The following is a 25000-nucleotide window of genomic DNA, read 5'->3' as shown; positions in this document are numbered from 1 at the left end:
CTGTCCTGCAGCAGGTTGTATTTCTTCCGTGCAGCCGCTTCACGTTTTTGTCTCAGCAAACGCATGCGCTCTTTGTGCTTCTGGCTCCGGTGACCTTTCACTTTGGCCTGCTTGCCGTTGATTTGTTTCTCTGGCCCCGTAGCCCCGGCCGCCGCCGCCGCGGGATGGCAGCGGTTCTTCTTCGCTGCCATGGCGTTGGGCGGATTCTCGCTTTCTGAACGGGACCGCCGAGATTTCCTCCCACTACTCACAGCAGCCGAAGAGACCATTTGTTTTTCAGCTACCTTGCCAGGGTCATCTGCAGCTTCCATTTTGATTTCTGCCTCCTCCCCTGTGACCGGGGCAGCACCCTCATCCCCTGAGGAGAGCGTGTCCGAGTCAGCCAGGTGGCCGCTGGACGAGGGTGAGAGCATGCAGGGGTTAGATGAGTCACTCTCGTAGACATGGCCAGAGACAGGCTTTTCACTCCCCGTAGAGGCCGGTTGGGACTCTGGAGAGTCTCTGCGGAGCTCCTTCATCAGGCATGGCATGGAGAGGAGGCTCTGCTCACCCTCCGTGTGAAAAGGGCTGTCTGCCTCCTTATCCCTCGGAGGGGAGCTGGTGCTGGTGGTAGTCTCGGTTTTTAAATGTTCATCATTGGCTGACTGTGCTTCAACAAGGCACTCCGAGGGACATTCTGCGTCAACGAATTCCTCTGCCTTCTCAGAATCAGCCATCTTCAGGCTACTTTAGCACAATGCCCTATGGTCCAGCAAACATGGACCAAGGTGCCGAGATCAGCACTCCCCTGCAGCAAGGAAAGTAATGCAATTTATCAACTAGAAAGGTTAGAGGTAAGAGGAAAGAAGCAAAATTATATTTATTTACACAAGTCACACATAAATTAGCCACCATGCAAACCATCCATCCATCTTCTACCGCTTGTCCCGTTCGGGGTCGCTGGAGCCAATCTCAGCTGCATTCGGGCGGAAGGCAGTGTACACCCTGGAGAAGTCGCCACCTCTTTCACACACTAAGGACAATTTAGTGTTACCAATCAACTGGCGCTGGTGCCTATCTCAGCTACAATGGCAGGGTACACCCTGGACAAGTCGCCACCTCATCGCAGGGCCAACACAGATAGACAACATTCACACTCACATTCACACACTAGGGCCAATTTTTTTAGTGTTGCCAATCAACCTATCCCCAGGTGCATGTCTTTGGCGGTGGGAGGAAGCCGGAGTACCCGGAGGGAATCCACGCAGTCACGGGGAGAACATGCAAACTCCACACAGAGAGATCCCGAGCCTGGTGTTGTACCGAAATCTGTTACCCATCGGAATTTGTAACTCCAGGTGGTGATGTTCCCATGGAGTTTGTTTGATGGTTAAACGGCAAGGCCAAAGAGGAGGATAAGAACACTTGCGTAAATGGCGTAAACTATCCTTAAATTCTGACAACTGATGTTTCATTCCTTGATAGCTTGTAATCCGGAAAACGTATGTGTGTGAGAGAGAATCAACAGCTGATACAATGGACTCATACTATAATGAAAGTAAGTCATTGATTTCAAGAATATGTGTAATTTATTAATGCTGAAATTCTGACAACTGACGTTTCAGCATTAAAGGCCTACTGAAATGAGATTTTCTTATTTAAACGGGGATAGCAGGTCCATTCTGTGTGTCATACTTGATCATTTCGCGATATTGCCATATTTTAGCTGAAAGGATTTAGTAGAGAACATCCACGAAAAAGTTCGCAACTTTCGGTGCTAAGAGAAAAGCCCTGCCTCTACCGGAAGTCGCAGACGATGATGACACATGTTGATGGCTCCTCACAAATTCACGTTGATTTTAATGGGAGCCTCCAACAAAAACAGCTATTCGGACAGAGAAAACGACAATTCCCCCATTATTTTGAGCGAGGATGAAAGATGTGTGTTTGAGGATATTGATAGCGACGAACTAAAAAAAAAGAAAAAAAAAGAAAAAAAAGTTTAAAAAAAAACGTGATTGCATTGGGACGTATTTAGATGTTCTTAGACACATGTACTAGGATACTTCTGGGGAATCGCTTATATTTCTATTGTGTTGCTAGTGTTTTAGTGAGTCTAACAGTACCTGATAGTCAGAGGTGTGTGGCCACGGGTGTGTTGACGCGCAGTGTCTCAGGGAAGTCGACGGCAGCTTTATGGGCGGCACAAGCTCAGCTGATATCCGGTAAGGAGCGACTTTTTACCACAATTTTCTCACCGAAACCTGCTGGTTGACATTCGGTTGGGATCCATGTTTGCTGTGATCCATAGTAAAGTTTCACCACCGTGAATTTTAAACAAGGAATCACCGTGTGTTTGTGTGGCTAAAGGCTAAAGCTTCCCACCTCCATCTTTCTACTTTGACTTCTCCAATATTAATTGAAAAAATTGCAAAATATTCAGCAACACAGATCTCCAAAATACCGTGTAATTTTGCGGTGAAAGCAGACGACTTTTAGCTGTGTGTGAGCAGCGCTGATATTTCCTAACAGCCCGTGACGTCAAGCGTACATGCCATCACTACGCTATGTTTTCAACAAAAAATCCCGGGAAATTTTAAATTGAAATTTAGTAAACTAAAAAGGCCGTATTGGCATGTGTTGCAATGTTAATATTCCATCATTGATATATAAACTATCAGACTGCGTGGTGGGTAGTAGTGGGTTTCAGTAGGCCTTTAAAGGGGAACATTATCACCAGACCTATGTAAGCATCAATATATACCTTGATGTTGCAGAAAAAAGACCATATATTTTTTAACCGATTTCCGAACTCTAAATGGGTGAATTTTTTGGCGAAATAAACGCTTTTCTATTAATCGCTCTTGGAGCGATGACGTCAGAACGTGACGTCACCTAGGTAGTCAATCGGCCATTTTGTCAAACACATTATACACATTGAGTCAAATCAGCTCTGTTATTTTCAAATTTTTCGACTGTTTTCCGTACCTTGGCGACATCATGCCTCGTCGGTGTGTTGTCGGAGGGTGTAACCACACGATCAGGGAAAGATTCAAGTTGATTTACATAGAATGTGCATCGATTTGCACGGCATGCTAATCGATGCTAACATGCTATTTACCGGCGATGCTAAGGCAGACACGGCACAGAGATGTATGGATAACCTGCATATGCATTTCTAACGATAAAGTCAACTAAAGCACAAAGGTGAGTTTTGTTGATGTTGTTGACTTATGTGCTAATCAGACATATTTGGTCGCGGCATGACTGCGAGCTAATCGATGCTAACATGCTATTTAGGCTAGCTGTATGTACATTTGAAACTATATTTACATACAGCGTTTCCTTCCACCCACATTTAATGCCAAACAAACACTTACCAATCGACGGATTTAAGTTGATCCAGTGACACAAGATGTGAAACTTCCGATCGTTTGGTCTGCACATTTTACCGACGATGCTAAGGCAAACGTGGTTGAATAGCGTCAATAGCTATTCGCTCAATAGCTTCAGTTTCTTCTTCAATTTCGTTTTCGCTATCTGCCTCCATACTCCAACCATCCGTTTCAATACATGCGTAATCTGTTGAATCGCTTAAACCGCTGAATCAGAGTCTGAATCCGAGCTAATGTCGCTATATCTCGCTGTGCTATCCACCATTTGTTTGTAATGGCATCGCTATGTGACGCCACAGGGAAATGGACAGTGGCTTTGCAGATAGCGAAAATCAGGCACTTTAAAGCTTTTTTTAGGGATATTCCGAGACGGGTAACATTTTGAAAAAAAACTTCGAAAAATAAAATAAGCCACTGGGAAATGATTTGTATTGGTTTTAACCCTTCTGAAATTGTGTTAATGTTCCACTTTAAGGATAGTTTAAGACATTTACGCAAGCGTTCTTCTTCTCCTCCTCTTTGGCCTTGCCGTTTAACCATCAAACAAACGTCATGGGAACATCGCCCCCTGGAGTTACAAATTCCGATGGGTAACATATTTCGGTACAACACCGGGATTGAACCCAGGACAACTCAGGACCTTCGTATTGTGATGCACATGCACTAACCCCTGAATCCACCGTGCTGCCCTACACAAACATGCAAACAGTTACTTCAAAATCAACATGAATCATTCGGACTAATATACAAAATATATTTACTGCAATCATGTGTAATTATCGTAGGTTGTAGTTGTTATTTTACTAACGTTTAATGATTGTCACAGTTCGCTGGGTAAGTAATTGGAGACATTTAGCTGTGCCAGAATGAATGACTTCGCTAGTTGCCTTAGCTAGCACAGGCTACGCAACCAAGCCAGAATAGGACACAGATACGCACTCCGCAAGCTTTGCAAGAACAAATTTAAACCACAGGAATGATTTATATTGGTTTTGCTGGGTCACTATTGAGCAGCGACATCTTAAAAGGGTTGACAGCCGGGGGCTAACTAGCAGGGCGTCAGGATGTTAGCTAAGCTAACTTAGCAGTCGACCCCGATTGTTACTTACTCACCACGGTCTTAATGCTTTTTAATTCCCAATATCGAACATCTTAACATCTTCGGCTGGTAGATCCCCCTGTGGCCCGCCAAATGCCGTTCATTAGAGTGAACAGGGTGAGAAGTTGAGGCGTTTAGAAGGTAGTCTCTGTACTGGCGCAGCGGGCTCACACCTGCGCGAGCTGAGCATTTAGCACTTAGCTAAATGTTTATTTTAAAATGTCTCCGTCGGCCTCACAAAGCAGAATACGTCACTTCCGGTTACTGGTGGCGGTTAGTGACATTGCCTGTCTGGGAGGAACCGGGAAAACATGTTAATATTTGTACATATATAATGATTCATTTTAATTTTTTATTTATCTCCTTCATTGATGTGCATTTTGAACGATACACAATTATACCGCAATTATAAAATTCACACAAAATGCCTGAGAAGGAGCAGGATAAAGAAAAATCTTACTTTCTTGCCCCTTTTGACATAATACATTATCCTACTTCATGAATATCATTTAAAGCAGGGGTCACCAACGCAGTGCCCGTGGGCACCAGGTAGCCCGTAAGGACCAGAGGAGTAGCCCGCTGGCCTGTTCTAAAATAGCTCAAATAGCAGCACTTACCAGTGAGCTGCCTCTATTTTTTTAAATTGTATATATTTAGTAGCAAGCTGGTCTCCCTTTGCTCGACATTTTTAATTCTAAGAGTGACAAAACTCAAATCGAATTTGAAAACCCAATAAAATATTTCAAAGGTTTTCACTTGTTTAAATCAGTTCATTTATTGTTTTACTTTGCTTCTTATAACTTTCAGAAAGACAATTTTAGAGAAAAAATACAACCTTAGAAATAATTTTAGGAATTTTAAACACATAAACCTTTTAAATTCCTTCCTCTTCTTTCCTGACAATTTAAATCAATGTTCAAGTATTTTTTTTTTATTGTAAAGAATAATACATTTTAATTTAATTCTTCATTTTAGCTTCTGTTTTTTCGACGAAGAATATTTGTAAAATATTTCTTCAAACTTATTATGATTTAAATTCACAAAAATTGTTCTGGCAAATCTAGAAAATCTTTAGAATCATATTTAAATCTTATTTCAAAGTCTCGAACTTCTTTTACATTTTTTGTTCTGGAAATCTAGAAGAAATAATGATTCGTCTTTGTTAGAAATATAGCTTGGTCCAATTTGTTGTATATTCTAACAAAGTGCAGATTGGATTTCAAGCTATTTAAAACATGTCATCAAAATTCTAAAATTAATCTTAATCAGGAAAAATTACTAACTATGTTCCATAAATTATTTTTTTATTTTTTTCAAAAATATTCGAATAAACTAGTTTTTCTATTCATTTTTTGTGTTTGGAGGAAGAAGAATACTGAGTTGCATCCCAACAACACCATACCTACTGTGAAGCATGGGGGTGGAAACATCATGCTTTGGGGCTGTTTTTTTTGCTAAGGGGACAGGATGATTAATCCGTGTTAAGGAAAGAATGAATGGAGCCATTTATCGTGAGATTTTCAGCCAAAACGTCCTTCCATCAGTGAGAGCTTTGAATGGTTCACCAAATACTCATTTTCCACTATAATTTACAAATAAATTCTTTAAAATTCCTGCAATGTGAATTCCTGGATTTTTTTTCACATTCTGTCTCTCACAGTTGAAGTGTACCTATGATGAAAATTACAGACCTCTGTCATCATTTTAAGTGGGAGAACTTGCACAATCGGTGGCTGACTAAACTCTTTTTTGCCCCACTGTAAGTGCACAATACAATACACGCATTGCCCTATAATCTAACACATATTTTACCTTGTTTAATATAAAAATAGTCTTAGACATATTTTTTCGTACATGTGCAATATGAGATGTTCCACGTCAGACCATCATCCAGTATTACTCCTAAAAATCTAAGTTCAAAAACCTTTTCAATATCAATTCCATCTATAGACAGTTTGATGGCGTCCTCTATTTTCCTTAATCAAAATCAACATTGTTTTAATTAGCGAGAGTATGTTAGGTTTCCCCCAAATGTAGTACTTTTAAAATACTGTTTTAAACCTCAATATGCATCCGGGTTACCGTGACCTTTCTTCAATTTGGCGTCTACATCCGCCATCCTTCTCTCTCCGCTCCGAGAGTAGAACGGTCACCCCAGGACTCCGACATGCTGTCAGTACGCGTCGCAGCGGCTCTGGCCCGCTCTCTGCCTCGACGGGCCGGCTACGTAAGCAAATACCCCCTGAATTATGTTCTCTTTTGATTAATTTCGCACCGAAAAGTAGGCCTTAAGCGCAAAAAACCGTGGCGGAGGTGTACACGCGGACGTGCTAGCATAGGCAGCACACTGACTGGGCCTGGCACTACTTAGCTACAAGCTAACTTGCATTTTTGACAAAATGTTACATTGGACGTAATTCTTTATCATTTCATGTATATGTGCTGTCTGTCTAAACCAGGGGTCACCAACCTTTTTGAAACCAAGAGCTACTTCTTGGGTACTGATTAATGCGAAGGGCTACCAGTTTGATACACACTTAAGTACATTGCCAGAAATAGCCAATTTGCTCAATTTACCTTTAACTATATGTTATTATTAATAATTAATGATATTTATCTTTGTGGAAACACTGATCATCTTAATGATTTCTCACAATAAATATATATAGAACCAGATAAATATCAATATGCAACACTTTATTTTTATATTTTCTCTAAGTGCACATTTTTCAAATTGAACATTTTCAAATGATCACTTCTAAGACAGTCTTGTGAAATCACAATATCCCATTTTAACTAGTTAGCCACTAACATTTTTTAACAAATCATGAATTACTTTGCACCATGTTTGTACAAGTAATTCAGGTAAAATACTAAAGTCAACTCTGAATTGTTTAAATCAGGGGCGCTCACACTTTTTCTGCAGGCGAGCTACTTTTCAATTGACCAAGTCGAGGAGATCTACCTCATTCCTATTTATAATTTATATTTATTTATTTATGAAAGAGACATTTTTGTTAACAAGTTAATGGTGTTTAATGATAATACAAGCATGTTTAACACACATAGATTCCTTTCTTTCATGAAGACAAGAATATAAGTTGGTCTATTTGATTCTGATGACTTGCATTGATTGGAATTAGACAGTGGTGCTGATAAAGTCCGCATTTTCAAATGGAGGAAAAAAAAAGTCCTCCTTTCTGTCCAATACCACATGAAAGTGGTTGGATTTGGCATCTCATTTGTCCAACTTGCATACTCGTTTTTAAACACTTTGTTATGAGAGTAGCATATGTGTGTGGCCCTTTAATGTCTGGCAGCAGGTGAGTGACGTCAGTGAGTGTGCGGGTGGGCAAGCAAGTGAGAAAGCGGTCGCTGAGGGCGGGGGAGAAATACATTGGCATCGAACTCCGTAGCTTGCTAGCTTGTGCACGCTAGCTTTCTGAGACTCTTATTTTGTTAGCACAGGCAGGATGAAACAGGTCTTTTATGGTGAAGACAGGAACTGTGCCGTCGGTCTTTAGAGTTTTGACAGTAGGTACGGAGTCTCTAGAAATAAAATGTGTTTCTCTGCATCCGCCCTGTTAGTGATTTTTTTCTTAAATATGAGCTTGCAGCAGCCAGCGTCATCTCACAAGATCCTCGGGTGCCGAGAATGTCAAACAACTGACGAAAGTGAAGTCTTGGTATGATTGATGATTGCCCTTTTTTATGTATATTCTTTAATGCCTGGCTTGAGATCGACTGACACACCCTCTGAGATCGACCAGTCGATCGCGATCGACGTAATGGGCACCACTGGTTTAAATAAATCATGTCACACTTTGAACTGGACACCAAGTCTGTTATCTGTTTCTTTGTCAGTTAGTGGGAAGCCCGGCATTGCATGCTGTTAACTAGTGTGTTGTACTCTGGTGTGTAACTTGACACTGCAACTTTGAGTGAGTCTTGCAGATGTGCATCAATGAGGCGTGTTCTGTGTTTGTTCTGGATGAAATTCATGTCAGAAAAGGCTGATTCACAAAGATAAGTTGAACCAAACAGGCTTGCAACCTTCATAGCTGCTGCGCATACACCACTGTACTTTTCTGTGTTCACAAGGCACCAAAAGTTTGGTGTAGTCTGGTGGGCTTTAAATTTTAAATTGTCAGGAAAGAAGAGGAAGGAATATAAAAGGTAAAAAGGTATATGTGTTTAAAAATCCTAAAATCATTTTTAAGGTTGTATTTTTTCTCTCAAATTGTCTTTCTGAAAGTTATAAGAAGCATAGTAAAAAATTAAATGGATTTATTTAAACAAGTGAAGACCAAGTCTTTAACGTATTTTCTTGGATTTTTCTAATTCTATTTGAGTTTTTTCTCTCTTAGAATTATAAATGCTGAGCAAACCGAGAGCAGCTTGCTAGTAAAAAAATAAAATGTAAAAAAAAATAGAGGCAGCTCACTGGTAAGTGATGCTATATAGGCTATTTGAACAGGCCAGTGGGCTACTCATCTGGTCCTTACTGGGCACCACGTTGGTGACCCCTGGTCTAAACTAATGATCACACATTAGCTTGTGTCAATGGCCAATGGAATCTCGCACTGAAGGTCACGTTTGTTAGCATTTTGTGAAATTATACTGCTATCTTAGTTCCATCCATCTATATCCTACCGCTTGTCCCTTTTGGGGTCGCAGGGGGTGCTGGAGCCTCTCTCAGCTGCATTTGGGCGGAAGGTGTGTACACCCTGGACATGTCGCAACTCATCGCAGGACCAACACAGATAGACATACAATATTCACACTCACATTCACACACTAGGGACCATTTAGTGTTGCCAATCAACCTATCCCCAGGTGCATGTCTTTGGAGGTGGCAGGAAGCCGGAGTACCCGGAGGGAACCCACGCAGTCACGGGGAGACGGGCTAGACGATATGGCCTTTTTTTTTTTAATATCTCGATATTTTTAGGCCTTATCGCGACACACGATATATATCTCGATATTTTGCCTTAGCTTTGAATTAACACTTGATGCATACAAGCACAGCAGTATGATGATTCTATGTGTCTATATTAAAACATTTTTCTTCATACTGCATTAATATATGCTCATTTTAAACTTTCATGTAGAGAGGGAAATCACAACTAAGTCAATTGACCAAAACTTTATTTATTAAACAGTTATTAAGTAGTGGCACATACATTCATGTCATTTCCAAACAGAAAGTGCAAGATTGTCAGAGACATTTTAAAACAAGCTATGAGTGCACTTTTGTGCATGATGTCACGAAGGTGACATGTCAAAACAACACTAAATTAAAGTGTACTTTTTGTACAGAACGCCACTACAAAATAAAGTGCACTTTTGTCCATGATGTGACACAAGATATTTGAAAAGGTGTCAGATATAAATGAGCTGCGTAATAGGAAATCAAATAGCAGTGCTGCTACTTTTTGTAGCAACGCTTTTGCCGCATAATTGTTCGACATATTCCCGCTTGAACCTAAACCACAGCCAGACGATGCACCCCCTGCTGTTTTTCTTGGGAATAAATTATTCCTTTATTTGTTACCAGATTGGCACCTTCTCTCTCTCGTATTACCACTCGCAACGCACTGTTAGCATCACAGCTAATGTTACCCATGTAGTTACCTCTCTGCTCTGGGAGGGTGTGTGACGTTGCACGCGAGACGTATGTAAAAAGGTGCGCTTTTTTACATCTCTGTGAGAAGGAGAGACAAGAAAGAGTGAAAAACGCATGCAGTGTTATGCCGGCAGCTAAAAGCAACTGTGTGAGAACATATACACGAATATCACTATATAGTCATTTTCTATATCGCACAGAGACAAACCCATGATATATAGAGTATATTGATATATCGCCCAACCTTAGTGCCAGTAGAGTGGAGAAACAAGTTGCCTCTATATTGATATTATCATATAAATGTTTCCATTGAGCGTTGGACTCCGCCAAGGCTGCCCTCTGTCACCGATTCTGTTCATAATTTTTATGGACAAAATTTCTAGGCACAGTCAAGGCGTTGAAGGGATCTGGTTTGATGGCTGCAGGATTAGGTATCTGCTATTTGCAGATGATGTGGTCCTGATGGCTTCATCTGGCCAGGATCTTCAGCTCTCACTGGATCGGTTCGCAGCCGAGTGTGAAGCAACTGGGATGAGAATCAGCACCTCCAAGTCCGATTCCATGGTTCTAGCCCGGAAAAGGGTGGAGTGCCTTCTCCGGGTTGGGGAGGAGACCCTGCTCCAAGTGGAGGAGTTCAAGTACCTCGGAGTCTTGAGTGAGGGAAGAGTGGATCGTGAGATCGACAGGCGGATCTGTGCGGTGTCTTCAGTACTGCGGACGCTGTATTGATTTGTTGTGGTGAAGAAGGAGCTGAGCCTGAAGGCTAAGCTCTCAATTTACCGGTCGATCTACGTTCCCATCCTCACAAATGGTCATGAGCTTTGGGTTATGACCGAAAGGACAAGATCACGGGTACAAGCGGCTGAAATGAGTTTCCTCCGCCGAGTGGCGGAGCTCTCCCTTAGAGATAGGGTGAGAAGCTTTGCCATCCGTGAGGAGCTCAAAGTAAAGTGAAGTGAAGTGAATTATATTTATATAAGTAAAGCCGCTGCTCCTCCACATCGGGAGGAGCCAGATGAGATGGTTCGGGCATCTGGTCAGGATGCCACCCGAACGCCTCCCTAGGGAGGTGTTTAGGGCACTTCCGACCGGTAGCAGGCCATGGTGAAGACCCAGGACACGTTGGGTAGACTATGTCTCCCAGCTGGCCTGGGACTGCCTCGGGATCCCCCGGGAAGAGCTGACTAAGTGGCTAGGAAGAGGGAAGTCTGGGCTTCCATGCTTAGGCTGCTCCCCCCGCGACCCAACCTTGGATAAGCGGAAGAAGATTCATGGATGTTGCATAACACTAAATATTTACTTTTGTGAGTAAGTATATATGATCAATATAGTATCAATTTAACTGAAATTCCACAGCGATTTTGACAGAAAATTAGTTATCCAGACATGTCATTGCGTGACGTAGAGGTAGGAACCACAAATCTCTTCAATCAACAACAACAATGCTAATCATACAGACTTTATAAGAGCCAATCATTGATTACTTTGGCCAAAATTATGATCCGGGAACTTATCCTGTTGATCCAAAATATAAGGAGGAGGAGCTACAAGTTTTAGAAGCTCTGCTAAACAGATCTAACCTGACTCTCGCTAAATACTTGTCATTCGCTGAGCTCCACACAAGAATCTGGGAGTTCTCAATAGGAGATGTATTTCAGAAGGGGGGGCATTGTAAAAAAATAATTGTATGTGATTGGATAAAGCTCTTGTCCGTTATCGTGAATTACGTGCTACTTCAACCATCCATCCATCCATTTTCTACCGCTAATTCCCTTTTGGGGTCGTGGGGGGCACTGGCGCCTATCTCAGCTACAATCGGACGGAAGGCCACTCACATCGAAATCAACCCGTGACGCTGATGAGAGCGACGCTGGGAAATCCAAACCTGGTCGGAAGAAGAGCTTTCAAAACCGTTCTGTGTTCGTCTTTTAAATAATTAATGTTCGATCGATGTCGCAAAACAGTTGCAATAGCAGAATCAATGTCAGCACAGGACGCCATTGTTGTTTGAATCAAACAGTCCCTTCGTCGCTACGTCACATCTATGAAATCCCGCCCGGCGATCCTGATTGGTTCATTATTTTTTGCTTTCTGGAAGGAGTTTGCAATGCCTTCGAGCCCAGATCCTTGTGTTGAGCTCAGAAAACTACAAGGGTCTGGCAAGAGTCAGGTTAAAACAGATCCAGCTTTAGTGAAATATTAAGCATTATGTTGCACTATTGCTAAGTGCTAAACAAGAAATATAAACTTAAGAAAACGGTTGCTTACTGCACAATGTCTTTTCTTACTTTGATGACAACTGACAGGATGTCCATATCTTCCTGTTTATATGCAAAATTATTCATGATACACACAAAGGGTTAACAAAAGAAAAGTCTCCCTGCAGACAGTCCTCATTTGTGTGTTTGTCTCCATCTCGTTGTTGTGGCTTGTGCAGCCCTTTGAGACAGTTGTGATTAAGGGCTATATAAATGAACTTTGATTGATTGATCTCTGGCTATACATTAAATGCCACAGATGAACAACTTCCAGATGTGTGGCTAATTCCTTATAATATCCAAATAAAAGGCATGATTTATAATCTTTAATAACTTTCACGAGGTAAGACGCAATGATGCGGGAGCAGCAGGATATCGCGGCCAGCAGTGGAGAGATACTTAGTTGTGTGTTTTCAATTCGCCGCTAAAAAAATAGTATTTCTGGGTTAGCGCTTATAATAACTTCACTGCTATGTGGTTAATATCCAGGTCACAATCTGTATATAGAGTATTGTTGGTGGCTTTTGTGAGAAAAATAGAGAGCCCCTATTAACTACATTGTTAACTGACTTTCTATGTATTTATTTACTACTTGGAATACATTAAAAAAAATGTGTTCATGTCTTTATATAAGGATTGTGAAAGATAGACAGCACATCTCTCTCTAATTCCTGCGTACTTCCAGTATAACTGCTCTGGTACTATGGTCAGAGTGCAGAAGTGTTACTCCAGTGATGTCAGTTTATGGAAATTACAGAAGACATTCGGAGCGGAATATCCAAAATGGGTCACTGAATTTGTGTCATTTTGTGATGTTTAGACGGTATTTTCACTTACTCTGCAGTTTGTAAATATACTTGGATATGGTTTAAACGGATACAACGAAACACAATTAAGAATATAAATTCAACTTGTTTTTCCACTATAATGGTACTTTAAGATATATATTGTTCAAGTGCAGCTCTTTATTCGATAAATATTAGCAGGGCTTTTTTAAAAGTTACTTTAAAGGTTACTTTTTTCACATCCAATTTGTAAAACGTTCTGTTGCATTTGTAGGTGTCCAAAAATGTTGCTGCAGCATGTGTTGGAGTTAGGAACCTCCACACCACCAGTCCATGGATGCAGAAAATAGGTCGGCATTTGGTAAAATGGTGTAACAATGTATTTCAGACCTATTACCTAATTAACACTGATTGCTTTTAAAATTTCAGGCACCGCTGAGGTTTCTTCCATCCTGGAGGAGAAAATCATGGGAGCGGACACCAGCGCTGACTTGGAGGAAACCGGCCGAGTGCTCTCCATTGGTGACGGTATTGCTCGAGTGTACGGTCTCAGGAACGTGCAGGCCGAGGAGATGGTGGAGTTTTCCTCTGGGCTCAAGGTGAATGCGTTCATTTGCATGTTACTTCCTTGTTGATGCCGCTTTTTGCATATTGGTTGTAATTTCACTTTAGAACTAACTTGTTTGAAACTGTTGGATTTCAGGGCATGTCTCTGAATTTGGAGCCGGACAACGTTGGCGTTGTGGTGTTCGGTAACGATAAGCTGATCAAGGAAGGAGACATTGTCAAGAGGACTGGCGCTATTGTGGATGTTCCTGTTGGTGAAGAACTGCTTGGCCGCGTTGTGGATGCTTTGGGAAATGCTATTGACGGGAAGGTGACTAAGCAAATGAGCTTTAGAGTTACAGTATCTTCTATACATCTAATCACCTTTTTTCATTAATTCCGTGACAGGGTCCCCTTGGCTCCAATACCCGCAGGCGGGTGGGTCTGAAAGCCCCTGGCATCATCCCTCGTATCTCCGTGAGGGAACCTATGCAGACTGGCATCAAGGCCGTGGACAGTTTGGTGCCCATCGGCCGTGGACAGCGTGAGCTCATCATTGGCGACAGGCAGACTGGGTAGGAAGACTCTCCTTAATTGAGTGTATATTTTTCCAGTGTTGTGTTACGGCCCGCCACAGATACATTGCAACCGCCAGAAATACATTTGGCACTACATGTTTACCGTTGTTTATAGGTCTGGGTTGATAGACAATAAGTCAATTAATTGAACGATAAATGAAAATGAGCTCAATAAATTGCCATGACCGTGTTGTAGGGCTGGATAATTATGGCAGAAATAATAATTACGATTAATAATTAATAACTTTATAAGGTGCAGGTTTCAATGTGTAGGAAAAAAGTAGTGGTTTAAAGTCCAAAATTAACGGTATATCAAAATACACCTTTAACAAAGTGATCATTGCAAATTTGTGTGTTCTTCGACTTTGCTCCCTTGGACAACTAGAGTGTGTGCCATTTTCTCGTTGTCTTTCATAAAATCTTGCACTCATTTGACCTTCATAGAACTTTTAAGAAACTTTTATCCTTTTTGCAATTTGAACAGTTCCAACATTTCAACAGCCTATAGCAATTAAAGCATTGAGACTTTTTATTTGAAAAGAAAAATTCAAAATGCCGCCCAGAGGGCTTTGACAACAGACTACTTCGAGTCTCAAATATTAGCGCCGGACGTGACATCAGGTGTACAACCTATTGCAATGCTAAAAATACTAATGAGAAATACAAGTTTATTGCGTTTTAAAGGGTTACTTGCATTATTTGTATATTGTATTATTATTAATTTAGTGTTTTATTTGGTCTCAAAATAATGCTGACTATTGTTTATCTGCAATAATTAATTGGACAATATATTGTTTAGCAACATTTATCGGCCCAAGCCCACTTGCTTATAAACACATTATAATGGGACTGTCTGCGAATATAGCTTTTAATTCCAATTCTGTACAATATGTAGTAACGTAAATCTGCTTGTTAACACACCTCATGTGGTCTACCAGAGAAAAGGAAGACAAGAAAGTATGATGCTTCTGATTTAGTTATGATTGGCAAGTATTCAGAGCCCTCTAGATTCTGTTTTTCAAATGTGCAGACTAGAGACAAATCTACTGATTTTACATATTATACCCCTGTGGAGAATCTTAACATGAAAGCACATATTACTCTTCTTAACAAGCCAAGTTAATTTGTATTTTCAAACAAATTTGTTTTGCTTTTCATGTTTTTTGTTCACTTTTTTCTCCTGCAGCATTCATAAAATATACTTACACGTGCATAATGATCAATTATGCAAAGTAGACTTTATGCAGCCTCTTTAGGTAGCAAATTAGTTATTTCTAGGTTTCTTACGCCCTCTACTGGTAAATAAATGGTATCCATGGCAAGACTGCACAGGTTTAATGTTCAGGAACAAGCGGTAGAAGACGGATGGATGCAAATGTGAAATTGACACGAAATTAATCTAAGCGCCATGAAAATGCTTGTGCAAAGACGCGGGAGACTTCCACACCTTTTATTAATTTGTGAATTTTTTGATAATACCAGAAAAACTGCCATCGCTATTGATACCATCATCAACCAGAAGCGCTTCAACGAAGGGACTGATGAGAAGAAGAAGCTGTACTGCATCTACGTGGCCATCGGCCAGAAGCGATCCACCGTGGCCCAGCTGGTCAAGAGGTTGACCGACGCCGACGCTATGAAATACACCATAGTAGTGTCAGCCACGGCTTCTGACGCCGCACCCCTGCAGTACCTGGCCCCTTACTCTGGCTGCTCAATGGGGGAGTACTTCAGAGACAACGGCAAGCACGCCCTCATCATCTACGATGATCTCTCCAAGCAGGTGAGTGCTTTTGTTTGTCATTTTTGGCGGATATCACCCTACAGCGTTTGAAGGTAACCTTTTATTTGTGCGGTTCTCCATTAGGCCGTCGCCTACCGTCAGATGTCCTTGCTGTTGCGTCGTCCCCCCGGCCGCGAGGCTTACCCAGGAGATGTCTTCTACTTGCATTCCCGCCTGCTGGAGAGGGCTGCAAAGATGAACGACAACTTCGGCGGTGGCTCCCTTACTGCTCTCCCAGTCATCGAGACTCAGGCCGGTGACGTGTCGGCCTACATTCCAACCAACGTCATTTCCATTACAGATGGACAGGTAATTATTGGCCATCGAGGAAACTTAAATTATCGTATTGACCAAAACGTAAAACTTTTTTCCTAAAAACAAGTCTGGAAAAAGACAAGTTGCGTTTAGGGTTTCACAATATAAATGATATGAATTTGATCTAATTGGTATATTGCAGGGGTCGGGAACCTTTTTGGCTAAGAGAGCCGTACAAGCCAAATATTTTAAAAAGTATTTCCGTGAGAGCCATATAATACTTTTTTGCAAGACTGAATACAACTAAATGCGTGCATTTTTAAGTAAGACCATCATTTTTATAGTATAATAAGTCTCTTATACTTTTTAATAACATTGTTATTCTGAAGCTAACCAACAATAAATAAAATACTTCTTACCATTAATGCGACTTGAAATCACAGAAGAAATTACCAATGCAATAGATAGTAAAAAATGTGCGGCAGCTGTGTTTATGGATCTAACTAAAGCATTTGACACAATTAATCACAGTATTTTAATAAAAAACTGGAACGATATGGCATCAGAGGGTTAGTCTTAAATTGGATAAGAAGTTATCTAATGAACAGGAAACAATACGTGAAGCTAGGCGAACACACTTCTACAATGCTAAATATTTCCTGTGGTGTACCTCAGGGATCAATACTAGGACCTAAATTATTCAATCTCTATATAAATGACATTTGTAAAGTTACAAGAGATTTAAAGTTAGTATTATTTGCGGATGATACAACAGCCTTTTGTTCAGGAGAGAACACACAGTGGATAATACAAATAATAACAGAAGAAATGAACAAATTAAAAAAATGGTTTGACAAAAACAGACTATCATTGAATCTCAGTAAAACTAAAATAATGCTATTTGTTAACAGTAGAAAAGAAAGTCAAATACAAATAGACGGAATAGAAATTGAAAGAGTAAATGAAACCAAATTTCTAGGTATAATGATTGATGATAAATTGAACTGGAAATGTCATGTAAAAAAATATACAACATAAAGTTGCAAGAAATACATCAATAATGAACAAAGCCAAATATGTTCTAGACCAAAAATTACTTTATATTCTCTACTGCTCACTAGTGTTACCATATCTGAGTTACTGTGTAGAAATATGGGGAAATAATTACAAAAGAACACTTCATTCACTAACAGTGTTACAAAAAAGATCAGTTAGAATAATACATAATGTTGGGTATAGAGAACATACAAACCCTTTATTTATTGAATCTAAGATACTGAAATTCCACGACATAGTGGAATTGCAAACAGCTAAGATTATACACAAAGAAAACTATAACCTGCTTCCCAAGAATATACAACAATTCTTCTCAACAAAAGAAGAGAAATATAATCTTAGAGAAAAATGTAATTTAAAACATTTGTATGCACGTACAACACTTAAGACCTTCAGTATATCAGTATGTGGAATTAAATTATTGAATGGATTAAGCAATGCAATCAAACAATGTACTAATATGATCCACTTCAAGAAACTCTTTAAACTGGAAGTGTTTACAAAGTACAAAAATGAAGAACCATGATAAACATTCTGATTTTACTCACCCATTCATTCTCAAAGTAATCTGACTTATCTCATCGTATGGAATAAAACTTACTTCACCAATTATTAATTTATTTATTTATTTGTATTGTGATTATTTATTACTTATGGAGTATACATTGTGAATACATTGAGAACAGGAAGTGAACAAAAGTTTTAGCAACTGTTATGTAAAGAAAAGGGGTAGGATTAAATAAGCTCTGCTTCTTCCTACTCCTTTTCGAACATGTTGAAAAGAGAAACTGGAAATTGTGATGTATCATGCTGTATTACTTGCATGTTCGAAATAAACTCAAACTCAAACTTATTGAACAGGTGTGGTAGGAACCGGATGGATGGATTAAAAGGCATGAGAATGTTTTATATTTTGAACGTTATTTTTGACACTGTGATTACCAGCGGAATTATTTATTACTTACCGTTAAGCAATGTCAGCTAAGATTTATCTGAGAGCCAGGTGCAGTCATCAAAAGAGCCACATCTGTCTCTAGAGCCATAGGTTCCCTACCCCTGATATATTGGATCGGTTTGCAGCAGAGTGTGAAGCGACTGGGATGAGAATCAGCACCTCCAAGTCAGAGACCATGGTTCTCGCCCGGGAAAGGATGGAGTGCCAACTCCGGGTTGGGGAGGAGACCCTGCCTCAAGTGGAGGAGTTAAAGTACCTCAGGGTCTTGCTCACGAGTGAGGGAAGAGTGGATCGTGAGATCGACAGGCGGATTGGTGCGGCGTCTTCGGTAATGCGGATGCTGTATCGATCCGTTGTGAAGAAGGAGCTGAGCCGGACGGCAAAGCTCTCTATTTACTGGTCGAATTACGTTCCGATTCTCTCCTATGGTCACGAGCTTTGGGTTATGACCGAAAGGATGAGATCACGTGTACAAGCAGCCGAAATGAGTTTCCTCCGCCGGGTGGCGGGGCTCTCCCTTAGAGATAGGGTGAGAAGCTCTCTCATCAGGGGGGAGCTCAAAGTAAAGCCGCTGCTCCTCCACAAGGAGAGGAGCCAGATGAGGTGGTTTGGGCATCTGGTCAGGATGCCACCCAAGCGCCTCCCTAGGAAGGTGTTTCGGGCACTTCCGACTGGTAGGAGGCCACGAGGAAGACCCAGGACACGTTGGGAAGACTATGTCTCCCCAGCTGGCCTGGGAACATCTCGGGATCCCCGGGAAGAGCTGGACGAAGTGGCTGGGAAGAAGGAAGTCTGGGCTTCCCTGCTTAGGCTGCTGCCTCTGCGACCCGACCTCGGATAAGCGAAAGAAGATGGATGGATGGCTGGTATATTGTGATAATGCATGTTGACACATTCTAGCTTTGTCCCGCAAACTTGACAGCGACAAGCTAACAAACGTGGCCTCAACGCAATGTAGGTAGCTTCCTTGTTAGTGGTTAATGGACCCTCCACAATGCAAAACTGCTTCTAAGTCAGCAATCTTTGCATCGAAGGTGACAAACTACTTTTTTTTACAAGTAACAATATTCCTGGAAGACAACAATAAGCTAATCATGCTACTAACCGCTAAGCTCAAGCTCTTGACTGTCAACAGAGGAAGGCGTATCGATACAAATATCGATGTAACGATACCAAGTATAGAATCAATACACACTCGATGGTACCGTGGTTATATCAATAATTTTGATCATCAAAATGGTTTATTTATAAACTCAGGAAATAAGTCCCTGCACACAGGACTTAAAGGGCAAAAATTTAAATCAAAGCAAACAGTAAGAAATAATTGATATTGTTACATTGCCATCCTGTGATTTTGTCTGATTAGGTGAGATAGGCACCAGTGCCCCCCGCAACCCCAAAAGGAAATAAGCGGTAGAAAATGGATGGATGGATGGATATACAGGCACCACAGATGTCCGATATTTACCAGAATTCCACTATTTTTCTAGCTAAAGTGATATATATTATTTCTATTTAGATTGCCGTATAAACCCGCTAAATCGGCCGCTTCCTGGCGCTCCTTGGATAGCTGGCTACTTAGAGCTAAGCACACTAGCAGGCCGAGTACAACCCACACTCGCCAAATCGTTTACGCTTTCAAGTTGCACTGTAGCTAGCCGGCTGCTTAGAGTCTAAGCTAGCTATGCTGGCAACAGAGTAGGCCTATGTGAGGCATTATAATGTTTTCTATGCTTGAAAAATGCTGAGCTTAACATTAAATAATAGGATTCTCCCTCAGATCTTCTTGGAGACCGAGCTTTTCTACAAGGGCATCCGCCCCGCCATCAACGTTGGTCTGTCTGTGTCACGTGTCGGATCAGCTGCCCAGACCAGGGCCATGAAGCAGGTTTATAACACTTAATTTGTTTTGTTGAAGAGAGATTTTTACAGCCGTTACTGACATTAATCCCCATTAGGTGGCCGGTACCATGAAGCTGGAGCTGGCCCAGTACCGTGAGGTGGCAGCCTTTGCTCAATTCGGTTCCGACCTGGACGCAGCCACACAGCAGCTGCTGAACCGCGGTGTCCGTCTCACTGAGCTCCTGAAGCAGGGCCAATACTGTAAGTATTTTGCTATCAGAGACTACAGCTAGATTGTTTTTTTAAATACCAACATCACTGCTGTTGTCCAGGTCCCATGGCCATCGAAGAGCAGGTCACAGTCATCTACGCTGGCGTGAGGGGACATTTGGACAAGATGGAGCCCAGCAAGATCACCAAGTTCGAGAAGGCTTTCTTGCAGCACATCTTGAGTCAGCAGCAAGACCTGCTGGCTGCTATCAGGTAAGTTTCATGGGACACCTGCAACAAATATTCCGCCCTTATCAATATTGATTTACAGGGCAGTACTTTTTCGTAATTTTGGAACTAAACTCTTCTTGCTCTTTGCAGGGCTGACGGCCAAATCTCAGAGGCCTCAGATGCTAAGCTCAAGGAGGTTGTGTTAAACTTCCTCTCCAGCTTTGAGTAACATTTTCAGTTTGTTTCGGTCGTCTTTTGTGATTTACATAGTGCTTCGTCAGTTGTACTTTCTATGAAACCTCCAAGTGGCACCCGATCCGTAATGTACAGAAATCTCTTTGCCGAGAATAAAGTATTCCAGCTCGTGGCATGGCTAATTTTCTTTCATAAACACATAACAAGAAATAATAGTCACTGCTTTAATTGGTCTGTCTGTATTGGCCGTGCGATGAGGTAGCGACTTTTTTGGGGTGTACCCCGCCTTCTGCCCGAATTCACCCCCGTAACCCGGAGAGGGACAAGCAGTAGAAAATGGATGGGTTACCAAAAGTTCAAGGTGATACTTGAGCAACCATTGTCAGGCAAACAAACTCCACCGAAAATCCCCAAATCCACCCATTTAATAGGCCAAACTCAATAAATTGTACAAAAAACAAATACTCTCATGACAAGTTAAAATCAAACAATTACTTTCAAAAGTTAAACTGTACATAACATTGTGAATTGTGAGATTAAACATGTGGAAAGTGCACTAAGTCATTTGAAAAGGTCAGCTTCCAATTATAAAAAAGTCAGTGTTGGGTGCACTCAAAATATATAAAAAAAAAAAACTTGTGAGTGTAACAGGTCAACGTTGTAAGACGTGAGACAAACATAGAAATCCATTATGCGCTTATTACATAGAATCAAAATAAATAAACATTAAAACTAACAGTACAGAAAGCTAGGTTATTTGTTTTTGTTTACACCCAGTACTGTTTAGTGTGCATGGCTGGTCGATGGTGTTTATGTTTGGACACGTTGTTTTGTCTGACGTAGCAGGGGTCGTAATAGTCCCACTCCAATGCCGACACCACGCCATTGGACAAACCGTCGCTGTCTGCTGACAGAATTCGCAGGGACACACCTGGACAAGAAACATGTATTGCGTATGTTTTTTAAATCATTTAAAGAATAAAAAACTTTTTTTTTTATAATACAAGATTGTATTCTCCCCAGAAAATTCAGGTCATGGGGCTAAAGAGGCTTAGAACATTTGCCCGAGTTTGTCAGAGATTTTCTTCCTGTCACTTAACAACACACACAATAATGCAGGGTCGTCTGATGTAGAAATGATTCTCCCCTCCACATATGGAGTCAAAAGAAAACCCTGTAATATAACAAACCTGCGCTGGCACCAAAATCGCTATCCAGGCCGGAACCTTGCACCGCAGATGTGTTGACGCAGGATCCCTCTGAGGATAGGTTGTCGTACTCGCACTCCATGTCCACTTTGTCAAAGTTCACATCGCCTGAGCTCAGCTCGTTCAACAGCTCGTAGGCACTGCTGCTGCGATGGACTTGAACCACATGCCCAATTTCCTATGGATGCAAGCAAGGAAACAATGAAATACCCTGGAAAGACACATACAGAAATATATTAACATTAAATGCTGATATTCTGCAACCAAAAGCCATAAAAAAAATTGTATTTAACCATTAGGTTTACAAATGACTTTTTAAATGATTGATTAATACTTTTATTAGTAGATTGCACAGTTCAGTACATATTCTCTACAATTGACCACTAATTGGTAACACCCGAATAAGTTTTTAAACTTGTTTAAGGCAGGGTCTACGTTAATCAATTCATGGTACTTGTTAGCTTTGCTGGCAATAATGCACTTTTTTTGTTGTATGTCAGACATTTTCATATTTTGTGCGGCATGCATCTTTTGTAGTATTTTGTTTCAATATACCTTATCTAAATTGTCAAAAAGTAAAGGCACAATATTAGAAACAACCCTCCAAATGAAGCAATGCGGTTCTACACAGCCAGGTGCTTAGCACCAAATTCTGGGCCCCCATCCCACCCTAAAGCTAAACATGTCGCCACCTCATAAACACACACTTGTTATGTTTACCTGCACTCAAAAATACTTACTGCAATGATTTTGATAAACACTAACTTTTTGATTTGTGAAAACTGTCTAAATTAACCCCCCTAAATAAATGTAAAATAGATATTAGTTGATACTTATTGGATTATGAGTGGAATATACCAATCATAACAATACATTATTATGACATAAGTGCATCTCCTGCTGGTTAAGTCTCTCCCTGTTTTTAACTTCTGGAGGACCTGGTGTCCACATATGTGGACATATTTTTGGTTGTGTAGACCAAAATACAACATATCTCTACAAAACCCTGGTTTATAATTACGAGGTCATCATTCTGCCAATTAGTGGTGGAGGAAAGGTATACCACATTACATGATAACACTATATGGTCCCTAGTGTGTGAATGTTGTCCATCTGTGTTGGCCCTGTGATGAGGTGGCAACTAGTCCAGGGTGTACCCCGCCTTTCCGCCCGAATGCAGCTGATTTAGGCTCAAGCACCCCCTGCGACCCCAAAAGGGACAAGCGGTAGAAAATGGATGATTCAAAATGGCTGAAAACAGTTCAGATGGCAATTTAACTTTTTGTTTTTATACTCATTGGGTTCCAAATAACCCAGATAAATAAAAAATGCATTCCCTACAAAAGTTTGGGTCTTAGGTTCCTATAAACTAATGACACTTCTCTGTCTAACTTTAAATACAGGGTCGTAGAACGCACTACAGCTATGTGTAATGAGATGTAAAAGTGAAACTTAAACATAACTTGCTTAAACGTCTGCCGCCATAAAAATTATTATATTTTTACCTTTCTACTATGACCCCATCTTTGTTCAAAAATGCTGGTCCTGCGTTATTAAAAGGTGCTTCAATGATGTCATGACGTCTGTGTGCTCGAAGTTAGGTATGCTGCTATCCATGTGGAACAAGCTATTTTGCCGGTCAGGGGTGTTGACCTCGTTTTCACTGAGGGCCACTTTACAGTTATGGCCGCCTTCAGGGCCGCTTGCAACCCTGAAGAATTTAATGAGTATAAATATTAACCTCATGATATCATACAATTGCTTGTGCCAGTGCATGGTTCTCAACAAATACCACCTCAGAAAACACTTGGATTTCCAAGTACCACCATCATGACCAACATTTGAATACAGTAGCATAGTCGGCTAAAATATACATTAAAAACAAGGCTCAGGTTTTATGTAACTAAAATATTTTATATTTTTTGGCCACAATAACATCACACAGTTTGAACAGTAACACTGTTTGAAAAATTAACTAGTTATTTGGTGTACCACTACACAGTTTGAGAATCATTGGCCTTTGCATTTGATTATATTTTTACATACACTGTGTGTGCCATCAATTGATTAACGTGGACCCCGACTTATACAAGTTGAAAAACGTATCGGGGTGTTACCATTTAGTGGTCAATTGTACGGAATATGTACTGTGCAATCTACTAATTAAAAGTTTCAATCAATCAAAATAAAAACCCTTCTAAGCCAAAGCATCAAACAGATGAGGGAGAAAAAGGGGGGAAGTAGAACACAACTCAAGACGGGTTGGACTGACAACATCCATCCATTTTCTACCGCTTATGGGGTCACGGGGGGCGCTGGCGCCTATCTCAGCTGCAATCGGGCGGAAGGCGTCGTACACCCTGGACAAGTCGCCACCCCATCGCAGGGACTGACAATTACATTAAAACCAAACAACTGGGAAAGCCAGACCTGTGTGCTGCAGAGGAACAGAGCTGGAGATAGTGAAGGACTTCACATATCTCGGAAGTTTTATCAGCAATGATGGAGGGGCAAACAAGAATGTGGAGGCACACATAGGGAAAGCCAAGGTTGCATTTGCCCCGTCAAAACTAGTCTGGAGGTCCAGTAACATCTCCACCAAAACTAAATTGCGGATCTCTGAATCCAATGCAAAGTCCATTCTAGTACACAGCAACTCAAAAGCAAGATCCTCCAGACATTTATTTTGTCAAAACTAGCCACATTTTGGGAATGTGGTGGCCTAAGAAAATCTGTTTCCAGGAACTGTTTGTAAAAACAAATCAGGAGCAAGTTGAAGCCACAATCAGAAGAAGGAAGTAGAGCTGGATTGCAGGCCACACTCTTCTGAAACTTTCAACATCCATCACCAGAGCTGCCCTTGAATGGAACACTGAAGGGAATTGAAGAAGAGGAAGGCCAATGCTGTCCTGGAGGAGGTGTGTCAACAAAGGTGTAGGCCAGGTCTGCGCAATTATTTTGACTCAGGGGGGCCAAACTTAGAGGAAAAAAATGTTTCT

At 41.0% G+C, this 25000-nt stretch overlaps 3 protein-coding genes across 9 annotated transcripts in view; 1 reads left to right on the top strand and 2 right to left on the bottom strand.

Moving 5' to 3' along the window:
• ark2n (arkadia (rnf111) N-terminal like PKA signaling regulator 2n) overlaps positions 1-4717 on the bottom strand; it is a 53493-nt gene extending 48776 nt beyond the window's left edge. For 6 of the 7 annotated variants that reach the window (XR_009802429.1, XR_009802428.1, XR_009802427.1 and 3 more), the window contains exons 1-2: positions 4488-4717; positions 1-787 (exon numbers count right to left, since the gene is read on the bottom strand). The exon at positions 1-787 is cut by the window's left edge and continues 107 nt beyond it. Coding sequence is in view for 3 of the 7 variants with exons in the window: in XM_061876640.1 (XP_061732624.1) it covers positions 1-716 (716 nt within the window). In the remaining 4 variants the exon portion in view is untranslated. The remainder of the gene's footprint in view (positions 788-4487) is intronic. The other variant, XM_061876638.1, reaches the window with a different exon arrangement.
• A 1843-nt stretch (positions 4718-6560) lies between these two features.
• Positions 6561-20965, top strand: atp5fa1 (ATP synthase F1 subunit alpha). The gene is made up of 11 exons (XM_061876634.1): positions 6561-6700; positions 13417-13492; positions 13572-13741; positions 13846-14019; positions 14097-14263; positions 15749-16049; positions 16134-16358; positions 20096-20203; positions 20274-20418; positions 20490-20640; positions 20749-20965. The coding sequence occupies exons 1-11, from the start codon at positions 6641-6643 to the stop codon at positions 20825-20827; spliced, it is 1656 nt and encodes a 551-aa protein (XP_061732618.1). The 5' UTR covers positions 6561-6640; the 3' UTR covers positions 20828-20965.
• hwa (huluwa) overlaps positions 20813-25000 on the bottom strand; it is a 9652-nt gene continuing 5464 nt past the window's right edge. Inside the window, exons 2-3 of the mRNA XM_061876636.1 lie at positions 21984-22179; positions 20813-21724 (exon numbers count right to left, since the gene is read on the bottom strand). Coding sequence (XP_061732620.1) covers positions 21561-21724; positions 21984-22179 — 360 coding nt within the window. The 3' untranslated portion in view covers positions 20813-21560. The remainder of the gene's footprint in view (positions 21725-21983; positions 22180-25000) is intronic.

The sequence above is a fragment of the Nerophis ophidion genome, linkage group LG17, assembly GCF_033978795.1.
Source record: "Nerophis ophidion isolate RoL-2023_Sa linkage group LG17, RoL_Noph_v1.0, whole genome shotgun sequence".
Classification (NCBI taxonomy): Eukaryota; Metazoa; Chordata; class Actinopteri; order Syngnathiformes; family Syngnathidae; genus Nerophis; species Nerophis ophidion.
The sequence above is the reverse complement of the archived record's forward strand: the minus strand, read 5'-3'. Positions and strand labels throughout refer to the sequence as shown.